This window comes from Chelonia mydas, chromosome 9 (genome assembly GCF_015237465.2).
Source record: "Chelonia mydas isolate rCheMyd1 chromosome 9, rCheMyd1.pri.v2, whole genome shotgun sequence".
NCBI lineage: Eukaryota > Metazoa > Chordata > Testudines > Cheloniidae > Chelonia > Chelonia mydas.
The window spans coordinates 88,156,929-88,175,063 of record NC_057855.1 but is presented as its reverse complement, the minus strand read 5'-3'; the positions used below and the strand labels follow the sequence as shown (position 1 = coordinate 88,175,063).

Genomic DNA, 18,135 nt, shown 5'->3' with positions numbered 1-18,135 from the left:
AGGGGAGCCTAGCCCCGCCCTATCGCTGTTGTACTCGTGACGCTTCCAGTGGTCTTTGCCTCGTCACAATGGCGGCGGCACGCCGCCGTGATGCATGCTGGGTAGGCGGCGCCGTGGGGCGGGGCTAATGCGCCTGCGAAGTGGTGCTGCCTGCGCGTGCGCGTTTGCCGAGCTTGGGGAGGCTCGGTCTAGTGGAGCGGTCGGTGGCGGCGGAGCGGCTCGAGCGGGCGCCGGGATGTGGTACGAGATCCTGCCCGGCGTGGCCGTCATGTGCCTGTGCCTGACCATCCCCGGCGTGTCGCTCACCCAGATCCACAGATACCTCAACGGGGGCAAGGTCAGGGCGGAGCCAGGAGGGGCTGGGCCGGCTCCGCACGGCAGCGGGGGGGGGGTGTCGTTGGGAGGGGAGGAGCGGGCGCTGGCGGTGACGTGGGAGGGGGGAGCGGGCGCTGGCGGTGACGTGGGAGGGGGGAGCGGGCGCTGGCGGGGGGGCACCCCTTGTCCGGTGCTTGTGCCGAGTGAGCCGCTGGAAACCAGCAGAGGGCGCCGCTCCCCTTCCCCCACCCCGGGAACTACTCGGGGCCGTGTCCGAGCCCGGGGTCGGTGGCCTGGCCCGGCGGCAGCCTCCTGCTCCCCGCGCCGTCTCCCAGTGCGGTGACACGTTGCTCTTCGTGCGCAGGAAAAGAGAATTGCTCGCCAGCCCTACCAGTGGCACCTGATGGAGAGAGACCGGCGACTGTCGGGGGTTAATGAATACCATCGGTCCAAGGTAAATCCCTTCCAACGGCAAAGGAAGCTGATCTGTAACTACAAGGCAGCTGAACTCTGCAAAATCCAAACGCCTCAGAATTCAACTAACCAGGAGTTGAAAAGTAGAGTTGTAGGTCTCTGCAGTGAGCACTCGCTATTGTTTGAGTTGAGTTAGAACCCTTGACTGGGTTTTGCTCTCTGATACTTCAGTATAAAGCCACCGGTCTTGACGGTACCCGAGGGTAGAACTTAGCCTGCTAACTGGGGCAGACAAGAAGTGCTTATTTTTAATATATTGTCTTACAGCTAATCAATGGACTTTGATGGGTTCAAATCTAGACCAATCTTCTTTACAAACCGTAGGCCTGACTCTCTTAGCATTAGTGTCTTTTCATTCTCACTTGATGCCTTCAGTGCAGACTTGTTACTGCTAGTACTTAAAGGTGACCTGTAAAGAGCTTTTTTAAGTGCCTGTATTTGTTGCTTTATAAAATACAAAGAAAGCCTGTAATATTTCATTAGAAATGGCCTGGTCAGTTTTTTCTAGGAGTCTCTGGGATGTTTCTAAGCATGTGTATTATGAGCTGTCACATTAGTGGAAGGGGTTGGAATGTTAAATTTGTTATGTCCTTTTCCCAAGCCTTATTTAGTCATTGAAGTGAAATAGGGGTTAACAAAAACAAGTTTTAAACAGTGACAAAATTCCCTTCCTTTCCTGCTGAATTGCTCAACTTTTCACTCTCCCCTAAAGTGATGTAATTTCACTGGTTCTGCAGTTAGCATAGAATGTTCCTGAGCAGACAAGACCTAAATGTCTAATGTAAAGAACAAGGGGTGCGTCGTACATTCCTTTGAAAAACCTTTTCAGGGCACCTTTAGGCATACTAAGTAGGGATGGTATAATTTGAATGGGGTATCCTTGATGAGGTGGGTCTCTTCCTTTCATAATTTCTGTGATGCTATCACTATAGTTTGCCTCGTGCTACCACCCCACCCTTAATTGTACTTTAGTGATTCTCTTTCCCCCTATTTTTTAAAAAATTGTATCTTCCAAAAAACATGCAAACTTCTTATTCTGCTGAGGAATTTATGGTTAAAAAAAGAGTAGTAAGTTGATGTGTGTACGTTTCTGCGAAATGTAAACAAGGCGGTGAGATTGGTGTAAATTCTGTATGGATAGTTAAGAGTGTTTCACTTTCTATTTTTCAGGGATTGGAGAACATTGACTAAGAAGCAACTCGTTGAATGAAGAGTCCTAGTTCCTGTACAAAGCAGTTTAGCTCCAGTAAACATGCATTTATATTTGATGCAATGTGTTATATGGTGCACATAAACCTTGAAAATGAAAGTGGGTTTCTGAATTTTTTATTGGTATAACTTTAAAAGGTGTATATTGAAAATAATACAGCCAACCATAAACATTCTGTAGTCAAACATACAAAAAGGAATTCATAGCAGAGGTAGGCAATTACCCTAAAGTTATAGATGTGCTTCCAGCTAAGAAACTTGCAACAAAAGTTAGTGGAGTGCCAGGGAGAGTTAAATCTATTTTATTTATATGCCTGTTACTTTCAGTAACCTTTAGAACTCTCTGCAGATACACTAATAAACTACTAAGCTGCTGTAAATAGCAAAAATAACCATTTATTGAGGTTGTGTCCCCCCTCATGAAATTGTCATGCAAGGAGCAATGCTAAGCCTTAACTTTGTATTCATTACAAAGCTGTTAAAGCATCGACTTCTGCTGTCACATGATCAATTGTAGGTTACCCTTCTCAAAAAGGAGAGGTTGCAAAGAATAGTAGCAATACAGTCATTACTTAATGAAATGACAAGCCTTTTAAGAAATTACTTCTGGAGTGTACCACTGCTGTTAATGTGCCATTAGCGAATACAATGCCAATTTAGTTAGGGTAAAATAACAGAGGTTTAATTATATTATTGTAGCAGGCCATTGTCTGTTAATTCTGAAAGATGTTTTGTACAATTCATGTATAATGAAAAGGTATACAGATATTGTCGTGATATCCTGATGTGTACCGTTCCTTATACAAATCAAAGGTGCTGATCTTATATAGGTTCTAATTTAGAATGGAGTTGAAGTCATGGCATTAATTTTGTTTCTCAGGTCTGTTCTAGCTTCTGAGATTCCACTATGGCTTTGTACTACTCAACTTTAACCTTAGTCCTAGTCTACATACAGATAATTTAATATTAAAACAGCATTGGTTAGGGTTGAGAGGGCATTGTTATACTTGTCTAACATGCCTGTAGGGAATAAGCTGTACCAGTATAACTGCACTGTAGAGGGTTGTATTACTGTTTTTAAACTGTACCAATAGAGTTAAAGTATAACGTGTGTAGATGTAGGCCTTAGGCTTCCAGAATCCACTTCATGGCAGAAGCAAATGTAGTGATTATGTACAGGGTCTGTATTTGTTAGCCATTGAATAGATCCTCTGAAACTCCAGCACTTACTGCTTTTGCCTGGCTACTTATATTAAGTGGAAAGACATCATTGTCACAACAGTAACTGTCCATGTAAACTTCTCAGCACCACATGTAGCTTTAGACTCTGTAGTTTGGAAAACAAAATGGATGTTATCTTTAATTTAGAATTAGTTTTCATTACACAGTTCAGGCAACATTGATATTAGTGTGATCATCAGTTTTTCCCTCCTTCAACCCTGTTTTAACTATAGAGAAAAAGCAATGAATAGTTGTCACTTGTTCACTTCCCATTCACAATCAGTAGTAATACCTAGTACTCACTCTGGTTTCTCAGGCAACCAACATCTATGGATTAACACAGTCTAAACACAGCTATTGTGGAAGCAATGAACAGGGCATTAATTAACTTCTAAGAAACTTTTCAAACTACTTTGCATTTACAGCATGTTTTATACAGAGATTGAGATGTATGCATTGTACCTAGATTAGATGGAAAAACCAAAGCACAGAGAGGTTGTGTGACATGCCCCAGCTCCCACAGTAAGTCAGTTGCAAAGTGGGAAATGGAGCACAGTGTGACAAGTGCCTAGTCTCCTGCTCTAGCCATTTTATACTGCTACCCTGATGTGTTTAAGCATTAATAACCTGATTATTAATCTGACAATCATATAAAATGACTTGCTCACTCTGCTTCCTCACGCCTTGTCTGTTCTGTGTAGTTGCAGGTTTTCAAAGGGTGTACAGTTGCCTTGTGTCCTTACTTGTCTCTTGCTTTTGAATATCTTTCTGACTGATAGGATTGGCTCTATCATTTATTATGTTGGTTTTAAAATATAATGTTCCTGTCTCAGGGAAGTCATTCCATCAGTCAGACTAAAATGGATTAATTACATTTCAAAAGTGTTCTTGCCATTAAACCAAGCATCTACAGAAGAAATGAATACCAATAAAGACAGCTGATTTTTGGATGAGACACACTCAGTGTAAAATTTAGATTCTACCTATGATGTTTGTGTCAAAGCACATCAACTAGATAGTGCTTTTCTGGTGAATTACCTAGGCTTGATGCTTAGCTAGCTCAGTGGGGATAGTCCCAAATCCCCTTCACTCTAGGCATTTGAATTAAAGTATAATTTGTAGTTTCAGAGCTTAAGTCTTTTCCAATTAAAATGAGACCTCATACCATCCCTCAGAATCTTATGCAATTTCCCCATACAGTCAGCATTTAAGACCTGAAGGAACCATTAGATCATCTAGTCTGACCTCCTGTATATCACAGGCTAGCACCTGTAGGCTAAACCCAAATTAATGAACTATGCAGAGTCTTTTAATCATGGATTTTTTCCTAAAATAAGCCCATTATTATGTTAAGCTCACACAATAGACTTAGTATTGTATAGCAAGCCAGACAAGATGCTGTGTGTGCCCCCTACAACGTGACTTGCATAGGGGAACCAAAGGAAGATTCTGTCTTAATGCATTTTCTTTCTCCTTGTTTTGAATAATGGCTGGTTGATGGCATTTTCACTATACTGTGTTAATACTTGTGGGCCTCATGGCAGATATATATTAGGAAGAGAAGTGGAGAAGGAATTACAGGGCTAGAGAGCAATATTGACAAAACCAATGATGATGGGAGCGAGAAGGTAGGTAAGATTCATTGTGGGACCAACCAAGGAAGAGATGAGAAATGAGGGTGGGGCAGATAAGTCATTATTACTGTTTCTCTTACATAAGACAAGAACAATACTTAACTGCACACTAAAGCCCAGGAATAATGATCCCTAAGCAAGGGGCAGTGACAATCTCTTAAATAATGGCCTTTAAATTGTTCTAATGAGCAATCAGCTTAAATATGATCTTTTGTTTTAGTATTGAAGAGGAGGTGACAGTATCTTACTTCCTTTTATTATTTACTCAGTAACTCAGAGCACATTACAAACAATGAATTAAGCCCCAGTATCTGTGTGAGGGGGGCATTGCCTATCCTTGTTTTACTGATGGTGAAACTGAGGCACAGTTTACATGAATTATCCATGATCACAGAATATAGGAGGCCTGACTCCCACTCCCTGCCTCAAATGTGTTATAAGTAGCTACATAATTTACAATGTTGGAGCTGCCTAATAACTACGTTGGAGCCACTTTAGCGGACAACTGTTTCTGCATAGTTTGGATCACTACTGCTCGTAACTGAACAGTCTTTGAGACTAGCACGCTCTATGCCAGGGTTGGCCAAATTTACTGAGCCACCTACAACAATCTTCAGAAGTTCAAGAGCCAGGATGCACCTGCTAAGGCTCGGGGCTTCAGCCCCACTGCAGCTGAAGCCCTGAGCCCCCGCAAATGCACCCCGAGACCCAGATTTGAGCAACTGTAGATAGTAAGTCTTCATATAATTAACACTGAAAGAGAGATAGTGGCTCATTTTTTTTTTTCAATAGGCTGTGCAACAGCATGCATGACAAACTTTACAGTAGGGTTACATTGGTATGCATCATTTGGCGCTCAGCATAAAGGTTTTCTTTATTAGCTGAACTGAGAGAAAATAGTCATTCCCTAGAAGAACCAGAAACAAAACCAGCTCTCTACCCTTCTGATGACTTGGATATTTGCATACACAAATTCCTGTTGGTGCAAGTTACTCTTCTACCCCTTTCCAGATGGAGGAGAGAGTCAGCTCTTACAGTAACTAGTCTATTTTTTCTTCTCTGTGCAAGACTCCCATTAGCTTAGCAGCAGTGGCTGACAGTTTAATCCATAACTGGAATCATATCTTCATAGGAGACCTAGAATATTTCATTTAGTTACATGAACCATGTTCACAGAACTATATCATCAGACTGGAAGGAGTTCAGAGATGACTATTAGGGGGCTGGAGTGAATGATTTAGGAGGAGAGATTAAGAACTATATATGTAAATTCCAGCTTAGTGAACTGAACCCTTGTATGGTGAAGAAAAATAATTTCAAAGCAAACTGCACACAGACTAGCACCTTCTGCATTTCTGATACACCAGTGGCTTTTCTCCTGATGCATCTTTAACTCCTATTTGCATTAATGGCAGTTAGATACACAATCCACTGCCTTAAATTGGAATGATAAATTCACTAAATTACTCACCTCTCCAGATCACTTTGGATTGGACACCGAGCCAATAAATTTCACGAGACTGTGCTACAGTTGCCCTGCTCAAGAGGAAAAAGAACAGTGTAACATGGTTATAAAATAGGAAGAATTCCCCCTACCTCCCGCCAGCGATATTCCAGTAACTCATTGTAGCCGTTCTGTGATGGTGTTGCTGCTTTGCTCATAAATTCATTAGCAAATGGTAATGTAAGCCTAACTTCATGGGAAAGTGAATCCACCCTTTCTTGCACACAGGAAAGTGAGCTGCGGCTGACCGTTTCAGATGGCTTCCCAACTGAAGATCCTTCCATTCCCAGAAAGGATCAAAATACTATTCCTGCAGTACAGCAACATTCTTCTGCTTTAATATCATTTGTAATCCGAATGGTGTGAATCAGCTCTCATTAGTTATGTGCAGCTTTCACTTGTCTGGGGAGACCCTGCTGCTGATTGAGCCCCTAAATTTTCAAAAGCACCTAAGTGGCTTAGGAGCACAAGACCTGAAAGTCAATGGGGCTTATGCTCTAGAATCACTCTGGTGCGTTTGAAAATCCTGCCCTATATGAAACAACAGAATGTTTTATGACTGTATTAACGTATAGGGAGAGAAAAGAGAAGAAAACATGTTTGAGATGTCCATTGGAGGGGGAGGGGATTTCATTTAAAAGGGAACTCTGTCATGAAGCTGCTTACATGAATGTAATAATGGCAGGGCAACCAGAGGTTGGGGGCAGCCAGGTATAAGTGGTCAGGCTTGTTTTTAACTCGGTGTTAGAATGAGTAATCGCACCTTTTGGGTTTCCAGAGCACTGCAAAGAAAAGAATATCAATCCATATATTACTTGTTTAATTACAATGAATAGTGTACCTGTCACACACACTAGGTCAGTGGTCCCCAAACTGTGGAGAGCGCTCCCCTGGGGTGGCACGGAAGGAACATTTTTTGGGGGAGGGCCCTGGGACCAGCCTCCTTTGGGGGTGGGGAGGGAACACCACCCAGCCCCATTCTGCCCCCAGCTGCAGCCCCAGCACTGCCATCTTCCAAGGTCCCAGCTTTGACTCCTGGCAGTGGCTCCCGCTTTCAGCCCCATGGGACAGATTGCATTACAGATGAGGGAGGGTCACAACAGGAAAAGTTTGGGGACGACTGCACTAAACAAAGAAACAAATCCCATTTCCTTAGCAACGATAACATCCCCCTCCCCTCACCAAAAGCCTGGGTAATAGACATCGCATACAACGTGCCCTGATCAATCCAAATGCTCCCACCCAGCTGCCTTTGCTGTTATATGTTGTTTCTCTTGCTACATTTAATTTCACAGTATTTATTAAGCCACGATGCCCCATAAGGCTAGAAATGAGAAGCTCCCATCTTACCTGTAAGAACTTAGTGTTATTGGCAGGATTCTGCCAAGTGCCAAATGCAGCCGTGGAGCCAAAGGTGCGAGCTTCCAGCAACAGGCCTCTGTATCCCGGCCCTACAATCTGAACTGGAAGATAGTATATGCATTTATCACATGTTAATCACCCATAGCTGGGACTGGCTTCTGAAAACGGTCACCACCATTAATAACGCCAAAGATACACCAGATATATCTTTGCACATCAGCTGTGTCTGCAAAAATAGCCCAGTGATTAGCGTGCCAGCCTGGGACTTAGGAGACACTGGCTTAATTTCCTCTTTGCCACTGACTTCCTGTGGCACCCTGGGCTGGTCACTTAGTCTATCTGTGCCTTGATTTCCCCATCTGCAAAACAGGGATGATAGTAGCTCTCTGTCTCACAAGGGTCTGCAAGGAGAGTGAGGTGCTCCTTTACTATGGGCCTGGGGCAATATAAATACCACGGAGACGGACTGTGAAAAAGGCTTTAGATAAAATTCTGCCCTCGGGTAACTGGGTACAGTCCCATTGAGATTAGAAGCAGGACTAGGGACAAGGAGCAAGTTTTCCTCTTTAGCTTGTTCTCCCAGCTCCTAAATGCTGCTCCTGGGGCTTCTGAGCAGGCACCTAAGGCCTCCTCCTTTCCTGGCCTTGAACAGCAGCACATTCCACCTCCAGGAGGCAGCCAGGGTGTACAAGGAGACAGAACCTGAATGCTGCAGGTCGTTATGGTCACCCCTTCTCAAAAAAAGAAAAGGAGTACTTGTGGCACCTTAGAGACTAACCAGTTTATTTGAGCATAAGCTTTCACTTCATCGGATGCAAGCTCACGAAAGCTTATGCTCAAATAAACTGGTTAGTCTCTAAGGTGCCACAAGTACTCCTTTTCTTTTTGCGAATACAGACTAACACGGCTGTTACTCTGAAACCTTCTCAAAAAAGATACATTAGAATTGGAAATGGTGCAGAGAAGGGCAATGAAAATTATTAAAGGTACAGAACAGCTTCCAGATGAGGAGCAACTAAAAAGACTGGGATTGTTCGGCTTAGAAAAGAGACAACTAAGGAGAACTGGGGGGATATGACAGAGGTCTATAAAATCATGACGGGTGCGGAGAAAGTGAATTGGGAAGTGTTATTTACCCCTTCACATGACACAAGAACCAGGGGTCACTCAGTGAAATTAATAGGCAGCAGGTTTAAAAACAAACAAAAGGAAATATTTCTTCACACGGTCAACCTGTGGAACTCGTTGCCAGGGACTGTTGTGAAGGCTGAAAGTACAACTGGGTTCAGACAAATAATTAGATAAGTTCCTGAAGGATAGGTCCATCAATGGCTAAGATGGTCAGGGACACTGTCACATGCTCTGGGTGTCCCTAAACCTCTGACTACCAGAAGCTGGGACTGAATGAAACTGCATAGATCACTCAAAATTGCCCTGTTCTCTTCATTCCCTCGGACACATCTGGCACTGGCCAGATACTGGGTTAGACGGACCATTGGTCTGACCCAGTATGGCTATTCTTTCGTTCTAGGACCAAGGGTTACAAAGAACCAGAAGAGGAATAGACTAGGGGGAGAAGTGAAGAGAGGGAGTCTGGGCCCTTGGAAAAGGAGGGCAGAGAGGGTCAGATGGTAGCCATAGAGAGAGGTGAAGAAGAAAGACATCAGAGACATATTGGGACTGAAAGGAAATGAAGAAGACACTGCATCCTAGGCTAAGCAAGTAACCAGGCATGAGTCAGCGGGGAGGAAGGATGGCCTTGTTACTAGTATACACGACAGGGAGTCAGGACTCCCAGCTTCCATTCCCAACTCTGCCACTGACTCTCTATGGGACGTGGGAAAGTCACATCTCTAGCCTCAGTTACGCATCTGATCACCAACTCATTTCACACGGGCTACCAAAGAGCTAGAAGATGTTAATTTCTCCTTACTGCCTTGGTACAGAAACAAATCACTGACCTATCAGTGATAGCCCTGCACCAGTTAAGAATTCCCTTAACTATCTGGCACCAGGTAAAAATCATCCACTGATTTCATGGCATTGGCCCAATCCTGCCAGATGCTGGATTCATCCTATGAGGGGCTAACCTTTGTCTGATTCATCACTAGATTATCAGCATCACTATAACAGAATGCAGCCATATCATGATTACTTGCTTGGCACCCAGGCCTGGCAGACTTTAAAATAACTTGCATAGTGTTTGTAATGTCAACTTCTCGTCTCCAGGTAGTCCTCAGTTTGTTTCTCTTGGTCCTCTCCTGCTGATCTGCTCACAGTTGTTTTAATTCATTTCACTAAACAGAAGTTTACTAAACACATTTTAGGGAGAAAACATGATGAAGAAGAGAAGCTCCCTAATAATACTGATCCATTTACACAGAAAGCATGCCAAATGCAAACAACTATGAAGAAATCATGGATTTTAAGTAAATCTTACCAATCCAGTTAAGAAGTTGGAACTTAATTACCATTAATCGGCTGCCTGTTCACAAAGGAAGATGCATCAATCTGGATCTCATAGGGGGCTGGACTTGGCTGGGGCTGGACCCCCATATGCACAGGCATCATATTCTCACAGGCTGATGCTGGGGCTCCTGTTGGAAAAGCAACACATGGACAAATAATGTTCCAAAAGACCATGTAGCCAAGGCGAAGTGAAGGACTCCAGTGAGCCATGACTGGGGGACAAGAGGTTGCCTCTCCTTTGAATCAACAATAAATCCTCTCTGACTGCAGACAGATAGAGGAAAGAGGAGCAGGGCTCTGCTGAGTCACTTACCCTCAACAAATTCATTTTCTAGCCTTGGGTTTTGAATGCTTTTTGTGCACACGCCCTCTGAATGAGGGATGTGTTCAGTGATTTCTAGCTATTAGCTATCTGCATAAGGGATCTTTCAGAATAACTAAGGGTATTTTGCTTTCACTTCCCTCTAAGAAACCACTTCTTTCTCCTGCTTGCTTATGTTAATAGCCATGCCAAGAGGTCTCCAACCCTCCCTGTGCTGGAGTCCTTCCTGGTTTTCTATTGGTCTGAGTTAGACAGTAAGCAGCTCAGGGCAGGAACCTTGTCCTTCAAGTGTTGTGTAGAGACCAAGATGACTCATGATGCTGTAGGGATCAATAACAAGGCGAGCTTTCTGCTTTTTGCTGGAGATGGGTCTGAACCAAACTTCTAGATCTGAGCCCCCCGAATCCAAACTTCACACAGTTGGCCCCTCTCTATATACTGAGCATTAGTTGCAAAATGAGGGCAGTTCCCCTATTACAGTAGTACTGGTACTCTACAGGAAGGCAAATTAAAAACATAACCCATCGTTCTCTGCTGCCTTTGTCCTCCCTACCCACTCCGCATTCATGCATTCAGGACTGCTGGGCTCTCAGACTAACCCCCGTGTCGTTCCTCCAGTTCTTTGGTATTTTTGCTGTAAAAGGTCACTAAGCAGCTATCAGAGTGTAGTAATTTTTGGCCACTACCAGCTTGGACTGTAAACAAATCTGTTTTAGGGATTAAAGACTCTATATCCTCATTGTCAATTCCCGAGCATCCATTCCCTGCATTCTGTGTCCTAACAGCTCGCTCTTTGGCATTAATCTTTCATGAGTAAGTGATGCCAGAACAAACCCATGGCCTGGAGATGTGAAGGGTCCATGACTTTCTTTTTACATAATCACAGTGAAATTACCTACAACTGAGAGAAAATGCACTGATCACAATTTACACCTTTAGAAGTGACATTTTCCACTGAATTGCTATTACTCTGGTTAGACTCACTTACCGAAACAAAATTGCTTTCCAGCCAAATAGGAGTTAGTACGAGAAAAATGCAAGGGAGCTGCTGAAGAAGCATGAGTCAGAATTCCTGAACATTATCATAAGAAAGATTAAAGGGCTTATCAACTTTCACTTCAAAGCCTCTGCTTGTATGGCAAATGCCAAGGCTGGCCAGGTGCTCTCTGTACCCTGACAAGAACAAATGGACATTTGTTCACATTGCTGGTGAGAAATTTATAGCAGCCTTCACAAGACTAAGAGAGGAGAGATTAAAGGAAGATTAAAGAACCACAAAAAGGGAAGGGAGTTTGTTGTAGGCAGAGCCAAGCAGGGAAGGAAAGAGAAAAACAACCCTGACCCCTTTGTGGGGCATCAAGAGTGCAAAACAGGGAACAAAAGCCATTAAATAACAGAAGATTTGATCTACTCTGCTCACACTGGGGGAAATCAGGAGGAGCTCGACTGGGATAGAGCCAGTGTGAGTGGAGAATCAGGCCCTCCCTAGACACATTCTTCACGAAGGGACAGGACGGATTTTCTGAAATACTAACACTTCAAGACCCCACTGAAGTCAATGGTAGTTACGGGTGCTCAGCACTTCTGAAAATCAGGTTCTTTATGGTTAACATATGCATGCTGGGGAAGCTGCCTTGCCCTCTGATGTTATAGTGACTCTATTCCATCCTATTGATGGCTTGGTAATAAAACTGCCTCAAAATTCGGTTTCATGTAGATATTTTAGAAAAAGGAAATAAAAGTACATGTACTGAAGTAAATGGAACTCCCCTGGCTCCACTGCAGTATAAAAGAGAACTTTGGCCCAAATTAGACCCAACATTTAGATCTGAATTTCCCCACATTTGGAGGGGGCTCTGATTGGACCCATCCCTTGTCTTGAGTCTTAAAATATTGTTTGTGTTGCTAAGCCCTGAGAGCCCAATACTTTTCTAAGGACACCCTGAGCGGTAGCTATAAGGACACGGTGTTCTAGGTTAGCTGGCGTGGAGGCTAACTCAGATCATGTGGCTTTGTTTTCAGTCCATGACCAGCTCATCATGCTTCCTGCCTCAGCCTATCTTTTGAAAGATGGAGGCAGCTTGGGAATCAATTAAACACAAAGCCCAAAGATCCTGTCACAAGCCGGTCAGCTACAACACTGGAGAGAGAGTGGGAAGGGAGGAGACAGGACAGATGATGAAAAAAGGGACTGTGTGTGTGTGAAGATCAGGGAGAGAAAACTGAGTAGGAGGGCACAAGGGAGAGAAGGAAAGGATGCCAAGTCCCCTGCTGCTGATGACGTGGAGCTCCTTGCCATCCCAGCTAAACCGTGCAGCTGGTGAAAGGCCAGACAAGGCCACTTTGGATCCTTTTACCCTTAGTCTTCCCGAAAATCAACATGCCAGGTGTTTGGCACCCATAGACTTCCCTCCTGCCCCCACCACAGGCACTGGGACTTTAGATGCTAGGAGATGGAGTGGAAAGAAATAGATAACAGGGTCTAATCAGAGACAATTTCTCGGCTTGGACCATGCCTATCGCCAGGTGCCCTTTCACCCAGCACATTGGTGCTGCTCTGCTTTGCACTGGGAGAGAGACACTTCCACTCAGGTAGTGCTCTGTCCCCGAGTGTTTGCAAAGATCCTTTTAGTTCCCTGTCACAGATCTGATCCAGTGCCCTCTCTTGGCCACGCACAAGATTGCTGAGAGAGGAATCCAAGCCTCTCGGAATCCCCGCTGTTATAAGCTTCCCTGGGGGCCTCTGTTGGCTGTAGCATATTTCCTGGGCACCAGCTGTCACAGTCAGTTACCCCTTCACTGAAATGGAGCTCCTCAGCCCACCTGCCCCAGGCCCCCAGCTCCATCACGGACCCCCAAGATACCTCAGTAATTTAAACACACCCTCTCCCAGAAGCCCACTGAAGGTGCGAGGCTTCTGCGTTACAGTTTAACTCTCTCAGGAGGCACATGGGAAGGGTGGACTATAACATGCACAGTCCCTTTGCACAGGGCTCTATGCTGCAGTTGCTGTTTACTTAATCACATAATAGCTCACCTTAACTAATTAGCCTCTCACAGTTTGTATGCTAACTTCCAACTTATCTGTATATATGTTCCATTCTATGCAGCCGATGAAGTGAGCTGTAGCTCACGAAAGCTTATGCTCTAATAAATTGGTCAGTCTCTAAGGTGCCACAAGTACTCCTGTTCTTTTTGTGGATACAGACTAACACGGCTACTACTCTGAAACCTGAAAAGAGATATATACAGATCCACACAAAAATAATAAAAACCTACATGATCTTCCCCTCACTGTAGCTCAGCCTTCCCTTGGGACTCCTTGGAAAACCATCTGTGTTGAGGTCGGCAGGGTTCCCTCTACCTCATCTAGCCCCTGCAGCAGCTTCCCCTACCTTAAACAGGTGAAAGATGGCTGGAGAGAGTATAACTGTGCGCAAACAGCAGCTTTGGCCCTTCATATTCTTCCAGCCCCTTAACAGGTGACCATAGAGTCCTACCAGAGGATATCATTGTTAGGCAACTTCTCCCCGACAAACTAGGTCTCTTGGCTGGCAGCCAGTCTTTGGTCTAGAGCTATTACATTTCAATGGTCAAGCACTTAAGTTAACAACCCTCTTCTGTTATCCTTTTGCCAGCCACCTTTGGAATTCCAGTCTAACAGGGAGACAAAGAGATTGCAAACTCCATTTTTAACATGCAACAGTTTGCAGCTTGGTAAAGATATATACAGAGAGTTCATAATCTCACATCGTTCATAAATTGGACAGACAGATTCCCCATGTCAACACAGCATGCCTGAGAGGGCAGATTTAGAACCAGTGTCCAGACTCTGCCCAGACCCATGAAGCTTGGAAGCATGTGGGATCCAAAGGTTGGGTCCAATACAGCAGCTGGGTGACTGTTCACATGGGGGAACCCAGCCACATTCCATGGATAAGGTTGCCACCTCTGAAGTTTAAAAAAAAAAAAAAGGGACTTCTGAGATTATCCTGAGTCCATAAAACTGGGAGCTGGCAGTGTGTACTGAGCACTTGTACAGATTTTCCAGGACAGCTACCTCTTAAAAAAAGAAAAGAAAAAGGGATGATCATGGGAATAGCTGGACAGGTGGCAACATGGACAATATTCTCACTTGGGCCCAGTGGGGCTCTTTATAATGGAAATCCAATGGCAGGACTCTTCTCACCTTATAGAACATGACTTGATGGAGAACTGGAAGAGATTCCCTCTCTGATGATTACCCTGGATATACTAGAGCATATGTCTGGACAGCCAGATGAACAAGGTCTGCCTCTTCCCAGACAGTCAGTAAATTTTTTTGGGTTGTCTGTCACAAGCCCTATCCCCCCTCTTTGGGTCTGGTGTAATCGATCCTGCAGCTTTTGGGCAGTTCTGCAGCATATGTCAACACAGCACCTTGCACCTGGTTCCGTTTGTTCCCGCTTCTGCATTTCTTGCTCACAACACTTGTCTTTTCAGAATCTCTCTCCCCCACTTTCTGTGAAGGACTCCCTGCTCTGGCACTCCCCCTGCCCAGTGTTTTGAAGGGGCTAGAATTCTCTTCATTGGTGACTCAAAAAAAAAAAATCACTATGCACTCAAGCTTCACTGGCTGGGGTCTGGCCTGAATCTGGTTCAGGGTCTCTAGTTGCCTCCAGAGGGCTGCCTAGCATCAAGCTTTGGGAAGTCAGGGTCATCCACCTGGCCTTATAATCCAAGGAGCTCTAAAGAGGGTTAGATGATGTCATGGTAAAGCTGCTTAAATTCAATGGGCCCCTTATCTATGCTACAGATCTGCTGTTGCCAGTGCGGGAATTCTGGGTCCCATTTTTGCAGCCTTAGGAGAACTACTAATCTGTTGGAATGGATCAATTTCTGCAGTTCAGCTGGGACCCTTAAATCCAATTTCCCACTAAAGAACACAGCTGGGGCTGTTACATTCCTGAATCATCTACACAAAGAAACAAGGATTATTGCAAAGTATTGGGTACAGACCTGTGTGATTAATCCGGTGCATTGAATGAGGGGCAGGAGGCAAAACACCTTTTAAGAACACAGAGGCAGAGAGTGCTAATGATCAAAGCAGGGTTTCATTGACTGCTCTCTGGTGTTTAGCTTTCATTTAATTTTCTTGTCTCCCAGAAGTAAACTAGGCTCCGGTGGGTCCTTCTTACTCACAACTCCAAGGAATAGTCCCTAGTGTACCTTGGCTCGTGGACTGTACAATCTACGGGGCATGGTTTCTAGGTTTCCATGTGCTTCCACTGCTGAGCCATACTTCCTGTTTTCCCACATCCCTGCCTACTTCCACACTGCTTTAGGGGTACCCTGCTTTCTCTGTGCCTCTGGCATGTTTCATTGTAATGATAATAGCATTTCCATAACACCTTCCATCTGAAGAGAGCTGTGTCACAAACATCAATCTATACACCCTGCAACATCCCTGTGCAACAGGTATTGTTATTATCCTCAGAGGATCTGGGACTGAGACACAAAAAGGGGTTAGGTTCACATTTTCAGAAGTGGCCTCTAATTTGGGTACCTCATTGCCGCCAACCCCAAGAGTTACAAAATCTGAATCAGTTCCTGAATCATAAGATCTTTTTTGTAAATCTATTGTGGAGTTTAGCTTCTCTTTTGATTTTGAACCCTCTTCCTTTGCCAGGCACATGTACCAATTAGCATTGCCAACTCTCCCACACATAGTGGGTGAGGTGAGTCTCACACTCGTTGAAGGAGCTCTGGTTGCTGCCCGATTGATTGGATGGAGCTTCCAGGTTCTCCCCAAGCCCACAATTCTAATGAGTGAACTCTGGCTCTCCCCAGCCCCACACCCCCCAGCAATCAGTTTTGCCCCTTCAACTCTAAGTCAGTGCTGACCTCCAGCCTCACTGCTGTTCCCCCAGGGGTTCTTCATCCTCCTTACCTGGCCTGGTATTTCTGGGCTGGAGGGGGGAGCAGACTGACCCATTTTTCACAGGAAAGGAGGGATTGGAGCCACGTTGTGCAGCTGGGCTTTGCCTGCTCCTTCTTCCAGGAGGGCAAGTGGAGAAGGCAGCCAATCAAAGAGGGTTTTCCAGGCAGAGGGGGCAGCAGAGCTGAAATTTGTGAGAAGGCTGCAGCTTCTCATGTCACCATTGGCTCCAGCCCCCGCCAGACTGCATCACTGACAAGGAAATAGCACATTGGCAACACTGGTTTAGACACCAAGAGCCAGATCCACCAAGATATTCAGGCACCTAATCCTATTGATTTTAATGCAAGTTAGGTGCCTAAATGCCTTTGAGGATCTGGGCCCAAGAGGCTGATCTTCAGAGGTGCTGAGCACCTGTAGCTCCCATAGATTCCAAGTGGAACGATGGGGCCTCCATCTGAGAGCAGGCCCTACGTATCTGAAGTTGGACACCCCACAAACTGCTCCACCCAAACACAAAGAGCATTTTTCAAAAGTTGGCCTTTGGTCCTTGTCCAAGGACACACACTGAATCAACATCAGAGCCAGAACTGCAACGCGCTCTCCTGACGCCCAATCCCGTGGTCTGATCACTAAACCATGCTGTAACCCACTTCATTATTACTTCTCTTTCTCTTCCCCTTCATGCTTTCCTTCCCGAGCAACATTTCTCATTCAGACATACTTGCTAACTGCTTTGGTTTGTCACACAACCACAGTCCTTTCCCCCAGTGCCAGGTCTCGGAAGCAAGCCTTGACTTTTTCAAACTTATTTTGCTCACACCATGGTGAATTCACAGGGAAACATGGACAAACCCAATAGGACTGTCATGTGTTTCCATGTGAAGCCAGCCGACCAGTGAAAATGGAACAAAGAGCAAAGTTTCTGGGCTTAGAAATTGTATGGCATGAAATTATGAATTTGTTTTGTAGTGAAAGTTTGCCAAAAAGCAAATTCCCAGTCCCCGCAAATTTGCCCAGTTTCCCCCACCCCACTGAGTTAGCACCACTAAGCACAGCTCAGGCCTAGCCTGAATGATGCAGAGGGCACAGTACACACAGTCAGAGTAGCCTGTGCATAGGGCATTTTGTGGCTGAAGGCAGATACAAGATAATGGAAACACGACTGCAGCGTTGTCCCACTGTGCCATCACCCTGGGATGCTCATGACAGGGCAGAGCATCGGAGCTAATAAGTGATAAAGAATTCAAGCAAGTCCCTTTCCTGTCACCAGCGGACACCCATGCAAGATTTGACCCCCTGCAGTCTTCCTCCCCTGACTTCAGACTAAGGCTGTGCACAAGGAATCTAGGAAATCCTGCACAGGCTAACCAGGGATTGAACAATCTCTCCTTACCCATTGCAGGGGCTGTAAATCACACAGCCATAGAAGGCAGTGATGACAAAAGCTTGCTGGATCCTGAAATCCATATCCCTGCTAATGCTGGCCACCTGTTCCCTAGCAGGACTCTTCCGTGAAGATTGGCCAGTGAACTGCTGGTAGTTAGGATTATTATTGCATACCTGGTGCAGCACAAGCATAGAGGAAGACAGAGTTTGCTCCATGGAGCTCCAGTCTAAGAGCCTGATCCTGCTCAGTGGGAGCAGAACGGGAACCCCCCCTTGACACTGACAATATCTGCACAGCCATGATGCTGAATGGCTAAAC

The 18,135-nt window shown here is 45.0% G+C and overlaps 2 protein-coding genes across 6 annotated transcripts; one reads left to right on the top strand and one right to left on the bottom strand.

The window, feature by feature from the left end:
- The first annotated feature begins 94 nt into the window (after window positions 1–94).
- Window positions 95–6,942, top strand: NDUFA1 (NADH:ubiquinone oxidoreductase subunit A1). Of its 3 annotated transcripts, none has more exons than XR_006284064.1 (4): window positions 119–337; window positions 680–769; window positions 5,643–5,889; window positions 6,586–6,942. XR_006284064.1 is itself a non-coding variant. In XM_043523043.1 (4 exons), the coding sequence occupies exons 1-3, from the start codon at window positions 128–130 to the stop codon at window positions 5,643–5,645; spliced, it is 303 nt and encodes a 100-aa protein (XP_043378978.1). In that variant the 5' UTR covers window positions 119–127; the 3' UTR covers window positions 5,646–5,691; window positions 6,586–6,942. The 3 variants fall into 3 exon arrangements, 2 of the variants coding, with proteins under 2 accessions (XP_037764268.2, XP_043378978.1); XM_043523043.1 differs by having other exon boundaries at window positions 5,643–5,691; XM_037908340.2 differs by lacking the exons at window positions 5,643–5,889; window positions 6,586–6,942 and adding an exon at window positions 1,960–2,098 and having other exon boundaries at window positions 95–337.
- Window positions 2,239–18,119, bottom strand: LOC119567025 (putative ferric-chelate reductase 1). 3 transcript variants are annotated; one of them, XM_043523041.1, is made up of 7 exons: window positions 16,440–16,576; window positions 15,901–15,997; window positions 10,191–10,316; window positions 7,708–7,820; window positions 7,024–7,139; window positions 6,325–6,389; window positions 2,239–3,325 (listed from the first exon to the last, which is right to left on the bottom strand). In XM_043523041.1, exons 2-7 carry the CDS (start codon window positions 15,905–15,907, stop codon window positions 3,246–3,248), a joined length of 507 nt encoding a protein of 168 aa, XP_043378976.1. In that variant the 5' UTR covers window positions 15,908–15,997; window positions 16,440–16,576; the 3' UTR covers window positions 2,239–3,245. The 3 variants fall into 3 exon arrangements, with proteins under 3 accessions (XP_043378976.1, XP_037764267.1, XP_043378977.1); XM_037908339.2 differs by lacking the exons at window positions 15,901–15,997; window positions 16,440–16,576 and adding an exon at window positions 17,991–18,119; XM_043523042.1 differs by lacking the exons at window positions 15,901–15,997; window positions 16,440–16,576 and adding an exon at window positions 17,824–17,956.
- Window positions 18,120–18,135: the final 16 nt, after the last annotated feature.

Coding starts and splice junctions, on each gene's coding strand:
- LOC119567025 (XM_037908339.2), bottom strand. CDS start 18,117: ATGGCTGTGCAGATATTGTCAGTGTCAAGGGGGGGTTCCCGTTCTGCT. Junction 10,317..17,990: donor CTATGCTTGTGCTGCACCAG/GTATGCAATAAT, acceptor CTTTTCCAACAG/GAGCCCCAGCATCAGCCTGT. Junction 6,390..7,023: donor CCTGCCATTATTACATTCAT/GTAAGCAGCTTC, acceptor CCTCTTGAGCAG/GGCAACTGTAGCACAGTCTC.
- NDUFA1 (XM_037908340.2), top strand. CDS start 95: ATGCTGGGTAGGCGGCGCCGTGGGGCGGGGCTAATGCGCCTGCGAAGT. Junction 338..679: donor GATACCTCAACGGGGGCAAG/GTCAGGGCGGAG, acceptor CTTCGTGCGCAG/GAAAAGAGAATTGCTCGCCA. Junction 770..1,959: donor ATGAATACCATCGGTCCAAG/GTAAATCCCTTC, acceptor TCTATTTTTCAG/GGATTGGAGAACATTGACTA.